At 39.1% G+C, this 25,899-nt stretch overlaps 1 protein-coding gene across 1 annotated transcript; it reads left to right on the top strand.

Annotated features, from left to right (window-relative positions):
* Positions 1–3,220: 3,220 nt before the first annotated feature.
* On the top strand, positions 3,221–22,810 carry LOC134286510 (uncharacterized). The gene is made up of 2 exons (XM_062848130.1): positions 3,221–4,277; positions 22,533–22,810. Exons 1-2 carry the CDS (start codon positions 3,221–3,223, stop codon positions 22,808–22,810), a joined length of 1,335 nt encoding a protein of 444 aa, XP_062704114.1.
* The last annotated feature ends 3,089 nt before the right edge of the window (positions 22,811–25,899 follow it).

The raw sequence follows: 25,899 nt of genomic DNA on the forward strand, positions 1-25,899 counted from the left end.
TATACTAAGCCAAATTAATTAAAATATGTTAACAACAGCCTTATTTGGATAAATAAGTTTGAAAGTATTTTATTTAAACTATGTGCTGTGAAATTTTGACACGATTTGGTTCAATTTTCACCAAGTTATTGAGATTTTACGGAATCGCCTAAAAGATTTTTGAAGGACTGAAAACAAACCATCAGCCGTTAAAAAATAATGCAATATGCAATCGAAATCCCTTGTAGCCAAAACATAGTCGTTTGTCCAGGAGTAGTTTTCGAAAAAATATGCTAGAAGAAAAATGTTCTTGATTCCGAGAAAATATGGGGGGAACAAGTCTCCCCAGGGATCAAGTCTCCTCAGTCTCCCCTAATGATGCTTTATTATTATATTAAAACATAAAAACATTTAAAACACTTACAACTTCGGTGATTTCTCCACATATAAATTCTAATAATCTATACGCGCCCATTCTGTGCCTTGTTTTCACTTATTCTATTGTGTGACATATTTGACAGAACGGGACTGACAGAAAACACGAAGTAACAGGGCGAAACAGGGCGGCCACAATCGTTGCGGAGTGATAGAAGGCTGTCCAGGGATGAGCTAGCAGCCCGTCAAGTCGTTCCACGCGAGCTGCCGAAATTTAGTGGAAATCCGGAAGAATTGCCAATGTTCTTGTCCACTTACGAGGATACTACGGCCATGTGTGGATACACGGAAGCGGAAAACATGATTCGTCTGAGGAATTGTTTGAAGGGAGACGCGTTCAATGCTGTACGAAGTTTCTTGATGCGGCCTGAAACTGTGGAAAGGGCTGTAAGTGCGTTAAAGTTGCGGTTCGGAAGACCAGAGACCATCATTGAGTTTTTGAAGGAGAAAATCATGGCGATGCCGATCATCCGACCGGACGCGATGGACAAGCTGGTCGACTTTGCATTGGAGGTGCAAAACCTTTGCGCCACAATCGAAACTTGCGGAGAGAAGCAGTACATGTGTGATACAACTCTGCTGAAGGAATTCGAGAAGAAGCTGCCGCCGCATACAGACTAGATTGGGCGCGATACAAAAGGCAGTTGCGCAAAGTGAAGCTTTCGAAGTTTAGCCGGTGAATATACAACCTAGCAGAGGACGTGAACGTAGTTTTCGAGCCGCAGTACCGTGGAAGCAAGACGCAGGAGTTCAGAGCAGTTCGTAAGGAGAAATACGTTAACACTCACGCAAAATTTCCAGTCAAGGAAAGAAGTCAGCCAGGCCGGACAACGCAGCAGTTAGCAATCGTAGGAAGCGGAGATAACAAACCCTGTCCGGCCTGCAAAGGCGATTGCAAATGCCTGGCGAAATGCAAGAGGTTCCTGGAGTTGTCTTATGAGTCGAAATGGGCGACCGTTCGTGGTTTCAATTTCTGCCGCAAGTGTCTTCGGCAGCACAAAGGTGGCTGTAATTCTGGAGAATGTGGGAAGAACGGTGGCACCTTAAAACATCACGTATTGCTTCACAAGGATTTCGCTGCACCCGCTACAACGAGCAAAGACACGTCCAACGTAGGCGGATCTCCAAAGCAGAATGAAGAACGCAATGTCAACACGCATCGATCGGATACGGGTCCAGGTTCGTTTCGCTATTTGCCGGTGACTCTGTTTGGCGACGGAGTACAAGTCAGCTGTCACGCCTTCTTAGACGACGGATCGGAGTTAACTCTCATCGATCAGCAGCTTGCGGAGGACCTGAAGCTCTTTGGAACGGTTCTTCCCCTCGGTCTGAAATGGACCGAAGGAAATTAGCGGAAAGGATGGAAGGCGGACGCTGCTTCAGGGTGTAAGAACGGTAGAGGAGTTAAAATTACCCTTCCAGTCCCTGGACATGGGCCTACTAGCGGAGAAACATGGATATCTACGTGGTTTGCCCGTGGACTTGTACTGTAACATCCATCCAAGGATACTGATTGGGCTGAATCATGCAAACCTCATGCTGGTGCGGAAGAGTCGTGGGATGGACTGTATATGGAGGCTGGACATCTCAGAACTCTTCGAGTACGGCCAGTCATACGTACCACATCTGCTCGTGCAACGAACAAAGCCTGACGCATCTAAATCAAATGGTCAAAAATTACTTTTCCATCGACAGTTTAGCAGTACAGCCAAAAGCCTTTGGAAGGCTTTCCAAAGAAGATGAACGCGCTATGGCTCTTTTGGAATCCCGCACACACTTCAACGGAGAACGCCACGAAACGGGCTTGTTGTGGCGCTCTGATAAAATTCGACTTTCGGACAACAAGGTAGTTGCAATCCGTCGTTGGCGGTGCTTGGAGAAGCGCATGGAGAAGGACACGGAGTTGGCGAGCATCCTGCACGAAATGATTGCGGTGTACCGATCGAAAAACTACATTCGCAAGCTTACATCGGAGGAGCTGTCAACCAAGCATGAGCGGGAATGGTATTTGCCCATATTTCCGGTTTACAACCCGAACAAGCCAGGAAAGGTCCGGATTGTATGGGACGCCACTGCCCAAGCATTCGGCATTTCTTTGAATTCGGCGCTTCTTACCGGTCCAGATCAGTTGGCGTCACTTGTGGGCATCATGTACCAGTTCCGTAAACATCGAATAGGCCTATGTGCCGACATCCGCGAGATGTTCCACCAGGTCGAAATCGTTCCTGAAGACCAGCACTGCCAACGATTCCTGTGGCGTGACCGCGACAAACAAGGTGAACCGGACACGTACGTCATGCAGGTAATGACTTTCGGCGCGAGCTGTTCTCCTGTCGCAGCTCAATTTGTGAAGAACAGAAACGCCGAAAAGTTTGAAGAAGAACATCCAGCAGCGGTGATGATCATCAAAAAACGGCATTACGTGGATGACATGGTGTTTAGCGTTGAAACAGAGATCCTCGGTATGTGGTGGGATACGAAGGACGATGTGTTCAAATACAAAATCTACTGGACGAGATTTGATACGGCGCTGCTTGATGGAAGTCGTTGTCCTACTAAACGGGAGATTCTTCGAACGCTGATGACCATTTACGACCCTCTAGGTCTCATCGACCACTTCCTGGTCCTGCTAAAGATATTGCTTCAGGAGGTGTGGCGTGCGAATGTTGATTGAGATGAACAAATTCCTGATAACCTATTCGAGAAGTGGCGTGACTGGTTGCGGTTGCTGCCGGAGCTAGAGAAACTACGGATTCCTAGGTGTTACCGGCAAGTAGTCTCGTCGTTAGAAGCTGCTTCCATCGAAATGCACGTATTCGTTGATGCAAGCGAAAGTGCGATGTCAGCGGTTGTGTTCTTGAGACTCGTAGAAGGAGATCAAGTTGAGTGCTCGCTGATCGCTGGGAAAACTCGCGTCGCACCGTTGAAGTACACCTCCATCCCACGGCTGGAACTACAAGCTGCAGTTCTTGGTTGTAGATTGGCGAAAAGCGTTACCGAGAACCTGACGATGAACATCTCAACGTGTACGTATTGGACTGCCTCCCAAAACGTCCTATGTTGGTTAAGAGCCGACCATAAGCGGTACAGCGCGTTCGTCGGATCGAGGATCAGCGAAATTCAAGAGTCGACAGATGTCCGAGAATGGAGATGGGTTCCGACTCGATCCAACGTTGCTGATGATGCGACCAGGTGGCGAGACCGACCCGATTTGTCAGCGGATAGCAGGTGGTTTAAAGGTCCTGAGTTCCTGATGCAAGCAGAAGAAGACTGGCCTACACTTCCGCTGAAATCGCTTTCGACGGATGAAGAGATAAGACCCAGCGTATTGCTCCACTTCAAAGTTCCTGAACCGGCAATCGATGTAGGAAGATATTCAAGTTGGCGACGATTACTAGCGGTGACGGGCTATGTTCTTCGATTTTGCTCAAATCTTCAGCGCAGACGTAGCAAGGAGTCAATCACCATTGGACCGTTGACCAGCGAAAAACTGCGGGGAGCGGAAGAATACCATTACCGGCAAGCGCAACGAGATGTGTATCCGGACGAAGTCGCAGCATTGGAAACAAAAGAAGATACAATCAAGCGTATTTCAAAGGCGAGCCCACTCTATAAGTTAAGCCCATTCGGTGACGATTTTGGCGTAAACAGGATGAAGGGCAGAACTACAGTGTGTGCGTATCTGCACAGTGACGCAAAGAATCCGGTTATTCTACCACCAAAACACCCAGTAACAACACTAGTCTTGATACATTACCACGAGAAGTACCTGCACCGTAACTACGAAATTGCAGTTAACGAAGTTCGCCAGAAGTACAGCATCTTTCGCCTAAGACAAGCCCTCGCTGCGATCCGTAGAAACTGTCAGTGGTGCAAAAATCGAGACGCTCTGCCTCAACCTCCTGAAATGGCTGATCTTCCAGCGGCCAGACTGTCTGCGTACACAAGGCCGTTCGGATTGTGCGATATTTGCCAGAAAACCATTCGCCAGAATGCTACTAACCAGAATGACATTTGCCAGAAAATACCATTTCCCAGAAAACCGTTTGCCAGAATGTACCATTCTCCAGAAAGTACCATTTCCCAGAAATTTTACGAAGTTCTCAATCCAGAAGTGGTCGCAATCTAATGATAATTTAAAGCATTCTTATTGAAAAAATAAATCGTGTTTTTTATTTGCTTTGGACCGATTAGCCCACAATAACGATTGTAAAAATGTAAAATTTTAATTTTGTTCAGATTTATATGCGAAAGTTAAATAAATTATTGGAACTGATGTAAGAGCAAACATTAAATAATTTTAGAGTTACTTTTAAAGAAAAGCCTATAGTTTGAAGAAGGGCAAATCACTCTGAAACAATAAATTGATGTGAACTCAAACCTTTCAAACTTTACAATACATTAAATCTCTTACGTTATTAAATATTTTATTGCGAACAACAGCTAGAACATTTCCACAAATTTGTTTTGTGGACAAGTTGATCAGGATGTGGATCCAATTGATCAAATATTATTTTGATGGAATTTGATCAATAGAAGAATTTTCCTTTCTTCAACACGTAGGATGTTCTTTCCAGCTTTTACTGGAATTTTTGGCTTAACTAACATTTTTCAAAGATTCCCTTCTTTCAATTGATAGTAATTTTAAAGCTTATTTTTGACAATAAAAATAACATGATCACTTTAAATAATAATTTTGGTGCCAAACGGCAAAATTACCCGGAATTGTTGATCACACACTGAAGGCAATCGAATACCATACACAAAAACCTTATAGAAGCAACAAGTAAAATACACAGAAAAAATAACTTAAGTGACGGTTTTACCTATAGCATTAGCCTGACTGTCACTGCCCGAAAGCCAGTACCCCCAATATCACAAGATTGAATGTACCATTAGGCCGAATATATGGCCTAAAAAGCTTGTTCTTGAGGAAATTGATTCTAATATTTCCAGCAGTTTATTCCTTCTTTTAATCATCTGCTGTTCTTTCTAGATGAACTTCTTAGTTTATGTGCGCCATTTCTAACCAATATATTCCCTTATCACGGTGATTGTAACATGTGAGCTTAACATATTTGGGCTTATCTAATGGCGCTCCGGCTACTATTATAGAATCTTACTATCAATGGTGTAAGGGCATTCGGCTGAAGGCCATTGGGTCGAATGTCATTGAGTCAAAAAGTTATTTACCTGAGGGAATGGGACAAGGGATGAAATAGGATTAGCAAAGGGAAAGGTGATGAAATAGGAAGGGGTGCCCTAGAAGAGGGAATGAACGCATAAGCGCAATGAGAGCTCATAGCCCATGCAAAGACCTAAATATTCCCACGCCTTCCGATATTCAAAGTCAATTCAACTGAAACAAAAATGCATTTTCACCCCACATTCCCAACAGCTGCCCGGATTTTAGATTCAATTTTCATCGTAGGGTCTACCTACCTCACGCGCGGCATATTGGAAGCAACGAAAATCGCACCATTCGTTACTGACCTAGTTTTTATAACCCATCATCGTCCGGTGGTGGCCGGGTGCGATCGTGTTGCACCGCGTTAGGTCCGGTCGGTGTGATGCAATTTCAATTACGCTTGGGACAACGATGGGTAATAAACCCGAAAGAATGATATAGAACCGCGACATCATATTGATCGCGCTGAAACAAAGATTGTTTATTTTTGTTTCGAAATCAAGGCGCCGAATTGGCCGGGTAAGGTTCTGAACTCAGGTGAACCTTAGCTGGAATGTTCTGAAATTGAGACACCGAATTGGCGGCATACGGCGCCGGACTTGTTTTGCACTCGATTTGTTTTGACTTCGAGTAAACTGAAAGAAAAGAATGTGGGGGTATAATTTCAACCAACATCCGCGGCCGGGGGCCGGCTAGGGTTCACTGTGCCCAAGTAAGGTACACTTCAATAACAAAGCGGGTGCTTTGTTTTGGAGAATTTGGTGCCAAATTCCAAAGACGATGAGGATGATGATGGTGACGATGATGATGATGGGGAGAATGATAATGACGTCGATGGTTGGTTCAATTCTTTCACACACCCAAGCCTTGTATACGCTCAAGTGAGGCGGGGCTAGAAGATGTAGGCCTTGGTGTAAAGATTCTCAGTAGGTTTTGTGCGAACACGCCCAAGTCAGGCGTGGTTAGGAGATTTAAGTTTTTCGTTGGTATTAATATTCTTGGTAGGGCTTGGGATACGCCCAAGATAGAAGAGTCGTGATGTTTTCAAGAAGAGAATGATTTTAATCACGATGAGGACATGTAGGATAGGTAGAGGTCTAGGTTTTGGACTTATTAGTATTTCCATTTGGTAGGGTTTTGGATACGCCCAAGTTGGTTCGGGCATTGTTAGGAATTATCATGACATCTTCGGCAAGACGAGAATGATCGTAGGAATTTTAGACACGCCCAAGCTGGTTCGGGTATTGCTAGGAAATTTAGGCTATAAATACGGAGGCTTTGGCTTCAGTCGGGGCAGTCAGTGAAGACAGTTCGTAGAGAACAGTCAGTTGTCGAGAGTTCGGTGACAACGTTAACGCAGGCAGCACATCGGATAAGTCTTGAGCTCCCATGTGGGACACCTCTAGATACTGTCCAAATAAAAGCTGTAGGTAGGACGTAGTAGTCGGGTCAAGAAGAAGCTGGAAGTGTCTCTAGTAGTTCGGTGAAGAAATACAGATAATGTTAAGATGATATAAGAAAAAGTGAACCGTTGTAATATAAGATAAGTGATGGTTTGTGATACTTCAATATAGTTTATTAAAACTGTGTCGGACTGTAATGAAATGAAAGATATCACATTCCGTGTAGTGTTTAATGCAGCCCCTGGACGGTACGGGGCACTTCATATGGTGACAGCAGAAAACTGTTCGACAATTAGAACAGCGGGACGCCAATTTTCTGACTGGAAGAAGAAATCAGTGTCAGAATCAGTGCAAACCATAAACATTGAACAGTTTTGAACAATTGAGAAGAAAACAATGTTACAGACTGGATGGAAAAGGTGAAATTCGCAAGTGATAGTGGAATACAACGTAGCACCGAATTGGAAATGGCAACGCAACAACCTGTGAATGGAACCGATCAATGGATCGTCATTCAGCTTGCATTATTTGATTGTATCGTGAGTATTAACCTTTTAAATGATTAAGTGTTTTGAGATGGTTTAAATTTTCTGTGAGTTGGTTTGAAATGATGAAAAATTTTTACGATATAATCAAAAACATTTTAATTGAAATACTGTTGTGGGAAAAATAAAGAAGTTATTCAAAAATTTATAAAAAAGAAGGAAATCATAGTGATTTTCAATAAATAATGGAAAAACATAACAAGAATAATGATTTCAAGAAGAACAAGTGGATGAAAAATACGAACAAAAACACTAGTTAACAAAATCAAAGGAAAGTCGCGGACTTCTGTTAACGATTAAAATTATTGATGCATAATTACGTGCTGATTTTGAGACCGTGTTTAAAATAAGAAAACTAAGAAGTACAGTTTTTTTTATTATACGAGACAATCGCAACCAAGTGTTTTTTTTTAGAATTTACTAAAATTCAAATATCTCAAGTTACAATTCACCAAATTTAAATATCTTTTTTGCAATAATAGGAAGCTGAATGTAATATGTTTTGAATATCTAATTATTTTTTTCTCGTCAGATTAGATATTGATGAGTGTTGGGAACAATCTCCTTAAATTGTAGCAAAATATTCAATGAATAAAACAAGATTTGTATTTTTCTTTCAAAAAAATCTTTAGCAGTTGTAGCAATGTTGATTCAAAATCGCCAGCTTTGTACGGGATATCGGAAATATTTCCAGCTCTACTGTATTTTTTTTCCCTTATGCTTTCGAACTTAGGGCATAATTTTACACTAAACATGATTTTCAGATGTAAACTAGCATTACAATGGAATGGAATCAATCAAAAGTTGAAAAAAAAAATAATAATTTTGTAACTATGCAGCAGACCGGCGATAATAAGGTCGTGTTAATTTGAATAAAAAAAAAAAACAGTAAAAATATCAACATAAAAATGGCCACGAATACAATGGATGAAATAGGCAACAATAGTGGAGCGAACAACGCTAGATTTGAATTTCCAATAAATTTTGCTATACAGTGTATTCCAGAATTTCATGGTAGTGAGTGTGAATTAGATGCTTTCATATATCAAATTAATTGTTTTTTGAAACCCATAAAACGGATAACTGATGCTAGTGAAAGGAAAAATGCAGAAACCATACTCATTCAAATTGCACTGTCTAAACTTAAAGGCCCAGCAGCGTTAAAATTTAAAAACATTCTTGCAAATACGTGGGATAAAGTGAAAGATAATCTCCAAAAAGAATTCGGAATTAGTTTACAATTGGAAGAACTGTTTAACAAAATAGAGACCCTTGAGCAAGGCAAGTGTGAAAGTTTTAAAAGCTACAAAGAACGCGTTCTTCAATTTAAGAGAAATATTGATGAATTTGAAAAAGATTATATTAAAAATCATACAATTGAGTCATACGCTCAAAGACATTTAAGAACACATTTCCTAGCGGGCTTGAAAGATAGAAATTTGAATTTTTTTGCAAAAACGAAGAAAGAAGAGTCATTGGAGGATTTGGTAGATTACCTACAAGAAGAATGCATCGAGGTAGAACAACAAGAGCGCGTCGAACAGAGATTGAGGGATTCCCACATTGCAGAATCTTACAGGCAACAAAATGAAGAACAGAGATTCAGTAATCCACTAGGTATCGACCACAACTTTCATTACGATAAAAGTAGATTCAACCAGTCCGAAATAGTGCATGAGGGAAATTTCAACAATTATAGAAATATGGGACAACAAGAAATTTATCGCGGTGATTATCAGACAAGTTTTAATGAAATAACACCTTATTGGACTAACACAACTTTTGATGAACGCAACATGGGAATTCAAAACAATAACATTTGCTATGATGAGCGAAAAAACTAAATAACCGGAGGTTCGTTAATTGCGTCCGATCACTCCGTCAATCAGAAAATAATTTAGAAAGGCGCTTATATGCTGCAAGTAATAAGAAAATGATGCCCATGAACATAAATAAGAGTTATAACATACCACAAAAACAAATGGTTGAATTTGATAAATGCATTCCAGCACAAGAAAAAGTATTTATACATTGGACGGGCAACAATCAATTTATGTTAAATATCCCCACTGTAGAAAGACCATACACAAAAATCAATTACATGATAGATACAGGCTCACAACTAAACATATTAAGATGGGATGCAGCCCCTAGAATCGGAGCAACAGACATAGATTACTCTGAATCTGAAAAGTTTTTGATTTCGGGATTCAATGGAAGTCAAACAAGAACGCTCGGATCTACTGAAGTTAGTTTAATAATTGGGAAGTCTAAGTATAAGATGAAATTTTATTTAGTTCACCACTTAAATGTACATGGCATCATAGAAGCAGAATTTTTGAAACAGCACACATTATATATTAGCCAGAACTTTGATTACATAGCCCTACGCAAGCCAGATAATGTAGAATATAATATTAACAATATTACAACAACCAATCACGTAATGGTATCAGATAAATCTTGTCAGACTGATCTACAAGATAATAGTAATTGTATACAATATGACAACAATGACAAAAGCTGTCAAGTAAATTTTGATATTGATGAAGTCATACATGATGAAATAGTTACACAGCCAATCGTACCGAAAAAAGATTATTCATGCAATATGTGCCTTTATGAGAAGTATTATGAAGACGAGGAATGCATAAATCAACATTTTGATAAAGAATATAATACTAATGGATGTTACAATAAGAATGTAGAGGCCGGGAATCAATATACGCCGGAGGATTTAGATTCAAACCAAGATCTAAGTTTGATAGATAATTTGAATTATGAACAAATACAAGGTAAAAATCGTATCGAAAAATTGCTAGATACAATTGATTTGAAGCATTTGAAAAGCGCTAATTACGACGCTATGGAAAATATAATGGCAAGATATTGTGATGTATTTTATTTGAAAGGGGATCACCTGACAGTAACAGATGCAGCAGTACATGAAATTGAAACAACGACTAATGTGCCAATAAATAAAAGGCAGTATAGGTTCCCTGAATCAACAAAGAAACAAATTAATGAGGAAATTGAAGAAATGCGTCGGCAAGGGATTATTAGGCCCAGTAAAAGTCCTTGGAATGCACCTGTTTTATGCATACCAAAGAAAGATTTAGACGAAGAAGGAAACAAAAAGCATAGAATTGTGGTAGATTTTAGGGCATTGAATTTGATAACTAAACCATTTGTATATCCGATTCCACAAATAAATGAAATATTGGATAGCCTAGGCGATAGCAAATACTTTTCAACAATTGATCTGAAATCCGGATTTTATCAAGTTCCTATAGACCCAAGAGATGCTGCAAAAACTGCATTTTCTACACCCAAAGGTCATTTTGAATTCACGAGAATGCCTATGGGGCTTAGAAACAGTCCCTCGACTTTTCAAAGACTGATGAACACAGTTTTATTTGAAATTGAAGATGTTAAAGCAATCGTTTATTTGGATGATATCATTGTTTTTGGAAGAACAATTCAAGAGCATAACGAGAATCTGATTAAAGTTTTGAAAGCTCTTCGTAAACATAATTTAAAAATTGAACCAACAAAATGCCAAATTTTGAAAACCGAATTGAAATTTTTAGGACATACAGTTGATAAAAATGGTATTCGTCCACTTGATGGTAATATTAAGGCTATACGAGAAATGGCAATACCAAAAACTGTAAAAGGAGTGCGATCATTCTTAGGTACAGTAAACTTCTATGGTAAGTTTATACCAGGAATTGCAGAAAAACGAAAACCTCTGAATGATCTATTGAAGAAAAATGTAAGATTTAACTGGACCCCAGAGTGCCAGAAAGCATTTGAAGAATTGAAAAACTTTTTAACGTCTGACTCTTTGCTAGTGAGACCAAATTACAAGGACACATTTGTTTTAACGACAGATGCCAGTGAATACGCTATTGGAGCAGTTTTATCGAATGAAAAATCAATTGACAGACCCATAGCTTACGCTAGTAGGGGACTTATTGGAGCAGAACGAAAATATCATACAATTGAGAAAGAATTACTGGCCATAGTATGGGCAGTGAATTATTTCCGTCATTATATCTACAATCAGAGGTTTATTGTTTACACAGATCATAGACCATTGATCTCAATATGGCATCTAAAAGAAACTTCATCAGTCCTCACACGTTTGCGTTTGAAATTGCAAGGATTGGAATGCGATATTCGATACAAACAAGGAAAGGATAACGTTGTAGCGGATTTTCTCTCTAGGCTAAATCCAGACAATGAATCAGAAGAGCAGAGTAATCCAGCCGATGAAATTAAAACCGCAAGGTCGAAATTAATTGCTGTGGTCACCCGACAGCAAACGAAAAGAGCAGAACAAGAAAACGTATCCAACCAAAAACACCGCGACCGCGATCAAGCAAACAAACAGCTGATGAAAAACTACACCGTTTCTGGTGACAATAACGGGGGCGCGATCGCTGACCAGGACCATGAAAGCGAGGGAACCAAAACAAAAACGCAAAAGATGACCTATATGAATGATAGCGTAAATAATAATTGCACGGGTTCCGACCTACGAGGCATAAACAAGGTGTCAAATATACCTCCAGCAAGTACGAGTGCGATATCGGACGAGGCTGAAGTTGAGGAATCCATTATGGCCGACGTTTTCGATTTATGCAATAACACACATACTAATGACACATTTGCGGCAAGCGCATATGATGAATTTTTAGAGATGTCCAAGAATAATCCAACTGATGTAAATCGATTGAAAATTTCTAGGAATTTGAAAAGTGCAGATGCTGATTGTAACATTGTAATTTTGAATAGCAGATCAGCATTTAATGAAATTTCAAAAATTATTGATTTACCCCATGGACTGAAAGATTTTTGCGAAGATGGAGTTGTTTCTATTCCAGATAGTAATTTATTCGGAATTATTGTGGAAGGCAAAAGTAATTCAATGATTAATACCAAAACATTCTTTTACAAACTTAGCAACTGCTTCAATCAAAATAAAGCGCCGATAACAGCGTCCAAAAATATTCATTTGATTTCGTTCAGAAAGATTAAACAATTTGAAGTACTTGAGATGATTCAATTTTTAGCTTTGAAAAATCAAATTACGTTAAGCCTTTATAACGCAGATTCGGAACGCACTGAAGTACGTAATGAAGATATCGAAACAATTCTTCGAGAGTTCCATGATGCTCCCTTAGGCGGACATGTTGGAGCAAGGCGAATGCGGAAACGCATTGGTCTCATTTTTAATTGGAAAAACATGAGAAGGGATATCGAAAATTACGTAAAACAATGTGATTCATGTCAGAAAAATAAAATTTGTAAACCCAACAGAATTCCGTTAAAAGTAACCACAACGTCATCCGAGCCATTTGAAAAATTATATATGGACATTGTTGTTCTCCCAGAATCCGAACGGGGCAACAAATATGCGCTGGTCATGCAGGACGACCTTACGAGATTTTTGGTAGTAGCTCCAATGGACAATCAAGAAGCGGAGACTGTATCCAAAACTTTTGTCGAAAAATTCATTTGTAAATTCGGTACTCCGTTGGAACTGGTGACAGACCAAGGAGCAAATTTCATGAACACGCATGCAAAATTTTGAAAATCAAAAAAATCAATACAAGTGCTTATCACCCACAAGCAAATCTAGTAGAACGATCAAACAGAGAATTGAAAACATATTTGCGACAATTTGTCGGAGAAAACCCGCAACAATGGGACCAACATCTTGATTATTTTACCTTTGAATACAATACTACAAATAATAGCTCAACAAGCTACAGTCCGTTCGAACTTTTATATGGAAGAAAGGCAAGGATTCCTACCTCTATATACACTCCAACAGATTCAGATCTAACATATAATGACTATTTTTGCGAAATGAAACAAATTCTTAAAAATTTGCATGAAAACGCCAAAAGAAATTTGATTATTTCGAAAGAGAAACGTAAAATTATTTATGATAAGAAAACCGAAGAATGGCAACCTATGTGGGGCGAGTTGGTTTTAGTACAAGCAATCCCAACAGGAACAGGTCAAAAACTTCAAAGTAAATGGAGAGGCCCATACGCAGTAGTTGACCTACCCAGCGAACAAACCACAATCATTAAAAATGGGAACAAATTTGAAAAAGTCCACAATAATAGGTTAAAAAAGTATAATGATTGATTAGCTATGCGTAGTCGTCAATGTATAAATTGATGTAAATATTGAAAAACCAATTATTTCCTTATTACGAATGATTTTTTGTAAATATTAGTTACTAAATATGTTGTTAAAAAAAAATACCATAGGAATAATATGTTAGGATAGAGGCTTGCGTAGGATAGCTAGGAATATTAATTGAATTATTATATTAAATAAACAATTATCACATATAACTGTAGTAAGGTTCACAACAAAACGGTTAACGATTGGAGAGCATACGAATTACCTTAATTGAAATTATATCGTAACAACTCAAAAGGAATTGATAAAAAAAATGAAATAAAAAAATAATGATAATAGCAATAAATAAATAAATAAATTTTATGAGAATATGAAGAGACATAAAGAAATGATAATGATGAATGAATCAGGATAATGAAAATAAGTTTTCGGGAAATTTTGTACAGCTGAATTATAACAAAAATGCGTCCATCAATTCGGCATGAGTTTGAATGCAAGAACGATTTGAATGTACCGAAGAGCTGAAAAGGGGTAATTTGGGAGGAGTAAACATAACTAAGCAAAATGATTAATTGAAAAGGGTATATAGAAATTGGGAATGAAGAATTGATATATTGGGAATAATATGATGGGAAATAAAAAGTAATCTTGAAAGGGGAAATATCATTGGAGTATATCGGGTAACAATAGCGGGGAATGTATAAGAAGAAAAATAATAACCTGAGAGATTCTTGAATAAAGAAGCAGCTCTATTTAACGTTAATACATATGGAATACATAATAAATGAGGTTTGAGCAAACAAACAAAAGACATAAATTGTCGATTGAGAGTATTAATAATAAAAAGAATCAATGACAACAAACGAACGATTATTCTCTGAAACGATAAAGCAAAACGGATTAAACAAAAAAAAAAAACAATTTAGAAACAATTTAGACCCTAATGAAACTACGGAGGACGCTCCTATATAATATGGTCATGTCACATAACAATTTTGAAAGTATATACGAGATCGGATGAAAATTGAATGATGAGGACAAGGGAGGGCCCCCCAGGATGCTTGTGAATGTTGAGTGTGAATGGTGAATGAATAACTAATTTGAAAAAAAAAAAGAAAAATAATAATATGTGAATGAAAAATGAAGTAATATTTATAGATTCGGAATCATTAGGTTGCGTCAAAAAGCAAAAACTAGAAATAAACATAAATATATTTATATTTTATCAAATCATGAATTAAACACAAGATCTAAGTCTCGTTACAGGTATCCATCCAAAAACCTTATTCGGTAAGGGGGAGAAGTCGTAGCAATGAGGCGATCAAGCCGAGCCTGCGAAAGGAAACGGAGCAAACAGGAATTGAAAAAAAAAACACACTGGAGAGAATTCTGTAGGAGATTTTTTGGAATTGGTAATACAGATGTTTATAGTGACCCTACAGAAGCTTTCCATTGCTACAACTCACATTTTAATATTTTACGGGTTTTTGAGTAAAAAAAAAAAAAATAACAGTTTATGACTATTAAGGAAAGTAACGGTAACAGAGCATGATTAATGTAATGGTGCAGTTTTTTATAAATACTATTGTAAAGGTTATATTTTGCACATACAAGAAACACAAATAATAATAACATGAAGACTAAAAGTTCAGTTTGCCATGGTAGATCAATATTTTATAAATCGATGGTTTCGATAGAATTTAAATACAACTTCCTCGAGAGATGACGCGGGAGGACAAGACGAGAAGGCAACACCTGGCGAGAGCAATCAGAGGAGCAGTTCAACGGTACCTCTATGAAAACGTACCACAGCCAATTGGTACGATGACGAGGAATAACAGATCGGATGGAAAGTTGAAGGTCAAAGGTGCTGGTATGGCGGAGGAGAGAATTCAGCGAACATAATTTTTCACCGGAGACGATTCAAGGTCAACTCGGGTGGGCACATCGAGACAAATATTATTGTACATCTGCGAATCTGCTAATATGAACCAACACAATGCAGAGGTTGATCGTAGTGTGCGGCGCCCTAGTACGGACGCGAAAATTTTCGCTCCGTGATTTATTGTACCTGTCAATCTTTTTTATTTTAAATTTCGGCTGATTGTTGGAAATGTGTGAAGAACTAACCAAGGCTGGTATACAAGTGCTTTACAACCGAAAGCTTGTGACGCTTGATAAACGGTGAAGTGATCGGGACGGCCTATTGGAGGAAATGTGTACATGCTGGAATCATCCGTGAACGGGCAATTACGACCTTGGCTGAAGTGCTACACTCTGGCACGGCACCGTCCGTCTTGGCCTGGAATGGTCTTGGGCATTGGAATGGCAACTTTGGTGCGGAAACTCGGCCCGTGCAGCTTCAAACAGGGTAAGATTCAGTTCTGCCACTTCTATGATGTGTGCGTCCTGGACAAGCAAGTTGCCGGGAGCCGGAACGAGGGATAGGGTAGCTAGGGACAGCTCAACCTTTGGTATGTATCCATTCAAACGTGTTCAATTTCAGCGGAAGAAGGTAATTCATTTTTGTTGACATATTTAAAACCGGATTTTTGCCTATTTCATCCCATCCATGTTTTTGTGTTACTTGGGTAGATAAACAATTGAGATTCATCTTATTTAACTTTCCATTGTCTTTGTATTATAATATATAACAATTTTCATTTTTATATGACGGGGTTTACACACACACGGGGGGGTAGCCTAAGGGAGTTAAATGAACTGATGCCCGGACTTAAGTTCGTGGATTTGCCAGACTTTTGTCATGAGAGAGCAACTTTATGTTGACTACCGAAGGAATTCAGGAATTTTAACTCACCCTGCTACAACAAACCATCAGGTAGATCATTCCCTCCCGGAGTGATTCTGCAGCCATAGGTAATCCTTGCGATGATGGTGGGTACACTTCAATCATCATCATCATCATCATATGAACCAACACAATGCAGAGCATCGGGAGAAAACAACAACAACAAAAACAACAACAACAACAACAACAATTCATACAGACATATGATGAGAGAAGGACGTCTTCAAAGTTTCCCAAATTAACCGACATAATGTAATGTTCACCAACCGCATTACATTCACCATTGAAAAAGCACTTACTCTGTGCTTCATACAACAACAATTAACAGTAACCATAATCAGGAATGCAACATTTCGACATCATCGAAAGCTTTAGAATTTAAGTCAACTAATTACAAACTCTTTAAAGAGTGTGCAACAGTTCCACAATTTGCACCAGGTCAAAGACAACAATATTCGCATCACTATTGAGATTGATCCAATACCAACAAAATTCAGAAGGCGGGCGATAAGTAATCAACCACAACACCGTAAACGACAATGATAAACAATCCAGTTCGGAAGGCAACTTATGACACTTTTTCGAGAAACAACAGAAAGCAACAGTAAAACTAGTTCTTCTGTATGCAAACGACAGCGCGGGAATTACCAGCAGGGAAATACGATTCAACCGAGGTAATATCCGGATACCAAAGCTTCATGGGCAGAGACGACATCAACTGAATCAACTACATCATCTTCAAGACAAACCAGTACAACAGAGAAGCAACGATACCACTCATCTGAGACCTGATACTAACCAATTGATCTGGGCATTGAACAAGAAGAGGCACATATCAAAGGCAGACGAACAACACCTACGACGAATCAAGAGGAGCAGCAGCGAGTACCAATGAAGTCAATCTCTTGAGGAAGAATGTAAGAGGGTTAATACAAAATTTAATGTTTATTTGGGAGATTTAGATCAGCTAACTGTATTGGAAAACATTTTGAGACACTTTACAGGAAAAATGGAGAATAGTATAGCAGTTTCAGTTTATATATTAACAATCATCGTTAGCATCATCATTTAAATGCTGAGTTTTTTTTTCTCGGGGGATACATTTTACCCACATACTTACATTTGAACGTGATTTTATACACGTTCAAACTCCGCTAAGTGGGAGGGCATGCAAAGACCTAAATATTCCCACGCCTTCCGATATTCAAAGTCAATTCAACTGAAACAAAAATGCATTTTCACCCCACATTCCCAACAGCTGCCCGGGGGATTTTAGATTCAATTTTCATCGTAGGGTCTACCTACCTCACGCGCGGCATATTGGAAGCAACGAAAATCGCACCATTCGTTACTGACCTAGTTTTTATAACCCATCATCGTCCGGTGGTGGCCGGGTGCGATCGTGTTGCACCGCGTTAGGTCCGGTCGGTGTGATGCAATTTCAATTACGCTTGGGACAACGATGGGTAATAAACCCGAAAGAATGATATAGAACCGCGACATCATATTGATCGCGCTGGAACAAAGATTGTTTATTTTTGTTTCGAAATCAAGGCGCCGAATTGGCCGGGTAAGGTTCTGAACTCAGGTGAACCTTAGCTGGAATGTTCTGAAATTGAGACACCGAATTGGCGGCATACGGCGCCGGACTTGTTTTGCACTCGATTTGTTTTGACTTCGAGTAAACTGAAAGAAAAGAATGTGGGGGTATAATTTCAACCAACATCCGCGGCCGGGGGCCGGCTAGGGTTCACTGTGCCCAAGTAAGGTACACTTCAATAACAAAGCGGGTGCTTTGTTTTGGAGAATTTGGTGCCAAATTCCAAAGACGATGAGGATGATGATGGTGACGATGATGATGATGGGGAGAATGATAATGACGTCGATGGTTGGTTCAATTCTTTCACACACCCAAGCCTTGTATACGCTCAAGTGAGGCGGGGCTAGAAGATGTAGGCCTTGGTGTAAAGATTCTCAGTAGGTTTTGTGCGAACACGCCCAAGTCAGGCGTGGTTAGGAGATTTAAGTTTTTCGTTGGTATTAATATTCTTGGTAGGGCTTGGGATACGCCCAAGATAGAAGAGTCGTGATGTTTTCAAGAAGAGAATGATTTTAATCACGATGAGGACATGTAGGATAGGTAGAGGTCTAGGTTTTGGACTTATTAGTATTTCCATTTGGTAGGGTTTTGGATACGCCCAAGTTGGTTCGGGCATTGTTAGGAATTATCATGACATCTTCGGCAAGACGAGAATGATCGTAGGAATTTTAGACACGCCCAAGCTGGTTCGGGTATTGCTAGGAAATTTAGGCTATAAATACGGAGGCTTTGGCTTCAGTCGGGGCAGTCAGTGAAGACAGTTCGTAGAGAACAGTCAGTTGTCGAGAGTTCGGTGACAACGTTAACGCAGGCAGCACATCGGATAAGTCTTGAGCTCCCATGTGGGACACCTCTAGATACTGTCCAAATAAAAGCTGTAGGTAGGACGTAGTAGTCGGGTCAAGAAGAAGCTGGAAGTGTCTCTAGTAGTTCGGTGAAGAAATACAGATAATGTTAAGATGATATAAGAAAAAGTGAACCGTTGTAATATAAGATAAGTGATGGTTTGTGATACTTCAATATAGTTTATTAAAACTGTGTCGGACTGTAATGAAATGAAAGATATAACATTCCGTGTAGTGTTTAATGCAGCCCCTGGACGGTACGGGGCGCTTCACCCATACCACAACGGGTTTAACCAGTGCCCTGAAAAGGACATTGTAAAACGCATAAGCGTAAAGAGAGCCTATAGCTCGTTCGAGGTAGCTTGTGACGTCATCCCACTATCAATATGACATTGAAAGGCATGTCATCGAAAGCATCCTCAATATTCAAGAAATCACCCACGCAAAAACTACGTTTGAGCAAGTACTTTCTTGAAAACGTATACAACTTTGTGTAAAAGAGTCACTGTGGATATCCCAAATTTGGAAGCATGTGAGTTCACATGAAAAGGCATGTCAGCCAGACGAACATCACAGATGTGATAATCGACAATGCGTTTCAAGCTTTTCAGAAAGAACGAGGTAACCAGATGAATCTGGAACTCATTCCTTCTTTATACAACGGACGCACCCGTTCGGGATAAAACTATAAAGTAATTTCACGCCATGAAAATACCCAATAGCAAACTACAAGATTCCAAAACATGGTTGAAATACTCAAATCCTTTTGGAGAAAAATAGGACAAACCCCCATTTGCACCTGGAGATTTGAAGTAAGCAGAGCTTTTTAGGGCCCACTAAGTCGATTATATAGGTATGATTTTCAAGCGGAAGCTAGAGATTCGTAACTATACAAAAGAATGGTTTATCCGAAGATATTTTGAACTTGAACAGATCAGAGTTCCATTCAGGAATACCTCTTACGGTCCGCACAGACAGCAGAGGACAAGCTTCTTTCAAAGCAATAGTTATGGTATACCACAATGGAGGGCGTTGTAGGTACAAAACCACAATGAAACTCTCTTGGAGTAGCTATGGAAGCGAGTTATCCATAAAATGTGGTCGCAACCAATTAGTACAGGTTCCCTAGTTTGTTGAGCAGGATCGCCTGAATACGCAAATTTTGCGAAGGAACACTCAAAAGTGTAGAGAAGGTCAAATGGAGACTCCTCATCTGACACATGCCAATCAGTCAACTCATGAGTTGGGTTAAGTGCAATTATATGTTAAGTTATCCATGAACTGCACTACCTAAGTAATCCATCCAACTGAAGCATCTCAAATTAATGTTTGAGCTACTTTAGATGATGTAATCATCGTAGCAATACTGCCAAATACCAGCAAAAAGATGCTGAACACAAGAGCTTGCATGAAGGCATCCATAAGGAAATGTTGAAACATACTGTTAACGTTATTCTAAGATATAGCATGCTCGAGGCACGACACTTCATTTATAATGAAACAAGCAAACTGGGTTCACAAGGTAACCTATACAGAAGTTACCCAACGAAAATGAACTTTTCGAAGTAGAGCCACTTGGGCTACGCACGCTTCTTACGCTGAAAATTGATTTGAGGTTTCCTAGCCGTAGCCACTACCCAAACTAGACAGGATTACACTCTTCACAATCACAGCACAAAAAGGAAACATCAACGACAAACCAAATCGGTGTCAATTGAAAAACGCCAATGGCGAAAACGCATTAAGCGAAACCATAAAGGTAGTAACGTAAGCTAATTTACAACATTTGAATAACCCTGCCCTTATTTAGTCTCAAATTTGAGACTTAAGAAGGGCAACTGATTATCTCGGAGAAACACAAGGTCCACTGCACTATTGCTCCGGTTAGTGCAGTAAGGGCGTAATACTGTGGAGGACGCCCTAATTCTCCACAGGCTCCGTTTGTGGTTAGGATTTTATTAGACCCTCACTAACCATTCATTCCTTGGCACGGTAAGCATAAAGCCGCATAACACCATGAATTAGGGGTCACCTGTTTAGTGGACTCTTACCACTGGATCAGGCGGTCCGCAATGTTATTCTTAGCCAATTGAGACAACCGCTACCGACACTACACAGCTATCTAGGCTGATCGGGAAAAGAAGTTAACATTGATGGTTAACTTCCAATGAGCCCGAACAGCCCGATACTGTTATAGAATCTTACTATCAATGGTGTAAGGGCATTCGGCTGAAGGCCATTGGGTCGAATGTCAATGAGTCAAAAAGTTATTTTGCCGAATGGCCATATTTTTTTTTCGTTTTCTTCTTTTATGCTGTCAAAACAATTGTTGAAGTTAGAGCTACTGAATTTTACCCATGAATCTTTCCTTCTTTTAAATATAGGAACAATATACGGGTTTAAGATCTGTTATTTTTTTTTTTTCAATAATTTAACTATTTGTTCCGCAATATCAATATTGCTTTACGATTCTAATATAATCAACAATTTATGCCAAAAACTAGACGAGATGAAACTAGAAAGAACAGCCTGTGTTCAGAAGAAGGAAAGATTCACTATTTGAACTAGAGAGAATAGTTTCATTGTAGAAAAATAGTTTTTTGCACCGAAACCGTTGATGATCAACTGGTGAATTTTGCCTTCTTTTGAACATAGGCTGTTCTTTCTAGTTTCATCGTAAGACTAGTTTTTGGCATAAATTGTTGATTGCAGTAAAACAATAAGGCAATATTAATATTGTATAAGTATCAGCTAATTATTGGAAAACCGAACAAATTTAAGAAACCGTTCCAATTCCTGTTCTATAATCACTGAATTGCGATTCGTGATCACCATTCTACCTATTGAACATTCGGCCTAATGGACTTCGGTCAGCAGTATTTTGACCATACCAGATATTTGTGGACATATGCACTTATAGCCTAGTTACATCGAAGTCTCGCGCTTAGTATCATACAGGCGTATCTGCTATGATCGATTTCTCTTCTTCGATTTTCTCTTTGCTCAAGAACTACCGGTGAATCATTTCCTGTTGTTTTCGTTGTTCTAGCCCTAGTCGTCCTTTCTCGGAACAAACCAAGAGATCATCCTAGCAGTGAAAATATTGAATAACGATTGAAACTTATGACATTTTTTTATGTAAATGAACTGAATTATATCCACCAAATTCTCACAATCACATCTTTAGTTTCAATTAATTCTTAGAAAACGGAGAAAATTTCTATTTGCCCGAAAGTACCCTTTGCCAGAATGTACCAATCCCCAGAACTTAATATTTAATATTAAATTCTGGGGATTGGTACATTCTGGCAAATGGTACTTTCGGGCAAATAGTATTCTGGCAAATGGTACTTTCTGGCAAATGGTTTTCTGGCGTTTGTCATTCTGGCGAATGGTTTTCTGGCGAACGGTTTTCTGGCAAATATCGCACAATCGGCCGTTCGCACATGTAGGGGCGCGCCCTCTAACTCACGTGCCCGTTGATGACGGAGCGGCACCAGCATGAACCCCCAACCACTTCCTGTTGGGTTCATCCGATGGTTCCAAACCTCTGTCTCTGGTAGATGTGGATACTGCTGCACTACGGCGAGGTCATCCTACCTCCCAATGGTTGGCAAATCTGTTTTGGAAGCGTTGGGTTAGGGATTACCTTTCCGACATTACACGGCGTACAAAATGGCACGAGAAGGCGAAACCTCTTCAAGTGGGTGACGTAGTAGTCATTGTGGACCAAGAGCACCCCAGAAACTGTTGGCCCAAGGGACGAGTCATCGGAGTGACCAGCAGTGGAGGACAAACTCGTAAGGCCACCGTACAAACCGTTGGTGGGATCTACGAGTGACCAACAGTGAAACTCGCGGTGTTGGATGTTCGGCGCGAGACTGAGTAAGCAGGACCGGAGTACCTGGTCCGCGTACCGGGGGGGAGTGTGACGTCCACCGGACGATACGCGCCTACCATGCCATCACCCTGACTCGACCTATAGCGATATACATTCCCGTTCAAAAGTTTGGGGTCACTCCCTCAAAAACATGTCATTTTTTTTAGGCCCATATCTCCGCCAATTTGCGTCCGATTTCAAAACCCTAGGTTTCATTCAAAAGATAATAAGTCAAATAAACTTTGAACATGATTTAAAAGAAACTTTTTCAAAAAAAATTGTATGTAAACTTAACCCAAAGTTGCCAAATTTTCTAAAAAATGAATATAAACTTACGGAAGTGTCGCTGGAAGTTGGGTCGACCAAATTTTAAGATGAGAGCGGTAATATGACCTATTTTCTATTAGCTTCCAACTGCTTTTTACAGAACTTAGCTAAAAAATCTAAAAAAAAAGTTATTAAGTAAATTAATGGCAAAAGGTTATTGCAACCATAACAAATTGCAAATGCTCCATAGAAAATCAAAAAGCGCTCCATAAAGAATGAACATATGTTCCATGAAAATGTGCAATGATACCCAAAAATAATTGAAAAGTTCCATACTTAATAACAAATGTACCGGTAAAACATTAAATTTTCTCATTAAAAGTGAAATTTTGCACCAATAAATAATACTGAAATGCTCCTTAATCAAATACAAATGCTCCATACAAAAATGCAAATGCAGGACTACCTCTCCGCCCGACCAACTAAACCCATTCCCATTGCCGCCAAACCCATCGTCTCTCCGGAACCACCAAGAAGATATTGCTTCAGAGAGGGGCTAGTGCATATCGCACCCTCAAGGTTAGCTGCGTAGCCTGCAGCAACGAACATCGATGACTCGCTTTGGGGAGTCCACCAAGATAGCATGCTGGCGCTTAGCCAGTTTCCCGAATGGTCCTCACCACTCCCTTTGTCCTCGGAAGGCGGGCAGGGTCGACCACCACGCCCGCGCCCAACTTTTTTGCAGACATCAAGAACTGATGCCGGTAGTGCAGTAATATCGTCATCAAGAAACGGGAAGTAAAGTGAGGTGTGTTGCATAATTTCAATGCACACTGAGTAGAAACTTCGGCAAAAATGGAAAAAAAAATCGACGCGTCCTGTTCTTGTGTTTTATGATGTTTTATTTTAAGTAGTGCGGTGTTTTTGTGATGTGATTTGCTTTAATGTTGTGAGTCAAAAATTAAAAAAAAAAAATGGAGCGGATATGTGGTCTAATGATGACCAATTACGCGCGCGACCAAGGTGCAGCGAGGAAAACCGGAGGCAGTTGAAATAGACGCTTCAATGATGATTGCACCGGCACCCCACATCATATTCGGTGAGATTGTTCTGATTATTATTGATGCTATTATGATTCACTAAATACGTGCCAGTTTTAAAGAAATTTTCTCTAAAACAGGAAGTGTGTTTGTATTATCATTATCCATTTGATAACGATAGTGCACACATGCGGGGCTTATTGTAAGTGAAAGTGACTTCTGAATGGAGTGTCTCTCCAACCATTCTGAAATGGGTCACCGGATCTGCAATAGAGCTATCACTGTCTAACTCCCGGACTAAAGCAATTTGCAACGACATCAACACGATGTTGCAGGCTGCTTTCTTCCATAATATCACTGCCGGACAGTGGGTGTTAGATGGAGTACACACACACACACACACTCCCTCAAAAACATGTCATTTTTTTAGGCCCATATCTCCGCCAATTTGCGTCCGATTTCAAAACCCTAGGTTTCATTCAAAAGATAATAAGTCAAAGAAACTTTGAACATGATTTAAAAGAAACTTTTTCAAAAAAAAATTGTATGTAAACTTAACCCAAAGTTGCCAAATTTTCTAAAAAATGAATATAAACTTACGGAAGTGTCGCTGGAAGTTGGGTCGACCAAATTTTAAGATGAGAGCGGTAATATGACCTATTTTCTATTAGCTTCCAACTGCTTTTTACAGAACTTAGCTAAAAAATCTAAAAAAAAAGTTATTAAGTAAATTAATTATTAAGTAAATTAATGGCAATAGCAACCATAACAAATTGCAAATGCTCCATAGAAAATCAAAAAGCGCTCCATAAAGAATGAACATATGTTCCATGAAAATGTGCAATGATACCCAAAAATAATTGAAAAGTTCCATACTTTATAACAAATGTACCGGTAAAACATTAAATTTTCTCATTAAAAGTGAAATTTTGCACCAATAAATAATACTGAAATGCTACATAATAAAATACAAATGCTCCATACAAAAATGCAAATGCTCAATAAAAAATTAAAATTGTACCCATAGAAAATTGAATATTGCTCCATAGAAAAATTAAATTGCACCATAAAAAATTGAAATTGCACCATAGAAAATAGACAAATGCTCCATAAGTATTATCAAACTGCACCACATAAAATACAATTTGCTCCATAAAAAATTGAAAATTCTCCATAAATTTAAACATTTGCACCACAAAAGCAGTGCGATGTAAAGAAATTCAGTCCTGTCGAATTAAATTATTAGAATATGCTATCTATGGAAGATTTTCATTTTTTCATGGAGCAATTAATGTTTTCGATGGTGAAGTTTGATAATAATTATGAAGCATTTGTCTATTTTCTAAGGTGCAATTTCAATTTTTTATGGTGCAATTTAATTTTTCTATGGAGCAATATTCAACTTTCTATGGGTACAATTTCAATTGTTTATGGAGCATTTGCATTTTTCTATGGAGCATTTGTATTTTATTATGTAGCATTTCAGTATTATTTATTGGTGCAAAATTTCACTTTTAATGAGAAAATTTTATATTTTACCGGTACATTTTTTATAAAATATGGAACGTTTTCAATAATTTATAGGTTACAATGCACATTTTCATGAAACATATGTTCATTCTTAATGGAGCGCTTTTTGATTTTCTATGGAGTGTTTCTATTTATTTATGGGTGCAATAAATAGGCTGCCTAAATTAATCCTTGATGTCATCGACCAAAAGTTTGGGGTCACCCCTCAAAATG

Source organism: Aedes albopictus, chromosome 2 (genome assembly GCF_035046485.1).
Source record: "Aedes albopictus strain Foshan chromosome 2, AalbF5, whole genome shotgun sequence".
In the NCBI taxonomy this organism is placed as follows: domain Eukaryota; kingdom Metazoa; phylum Arthropoda; class Insecta; order Diptera; family Culicidae; genus Aedes; species Aedes albopictus.

Coding starts and splice junctions, on each gene's coding strand:
- LOC134286510 (XM_062848130.1), top strand. CDS start 3,221: ATGCACGTATTCGTTGATGCAAGCGAAAGTGCGATGTCAGCGGTTGTG. Junction 4,278..22,532: donor CGCTGCGATCCGTAGAAACT/GTCAGTGGTGCA, acceptor TGTCTCTGGTAG/ATGTGGATACTGCTGCACTA.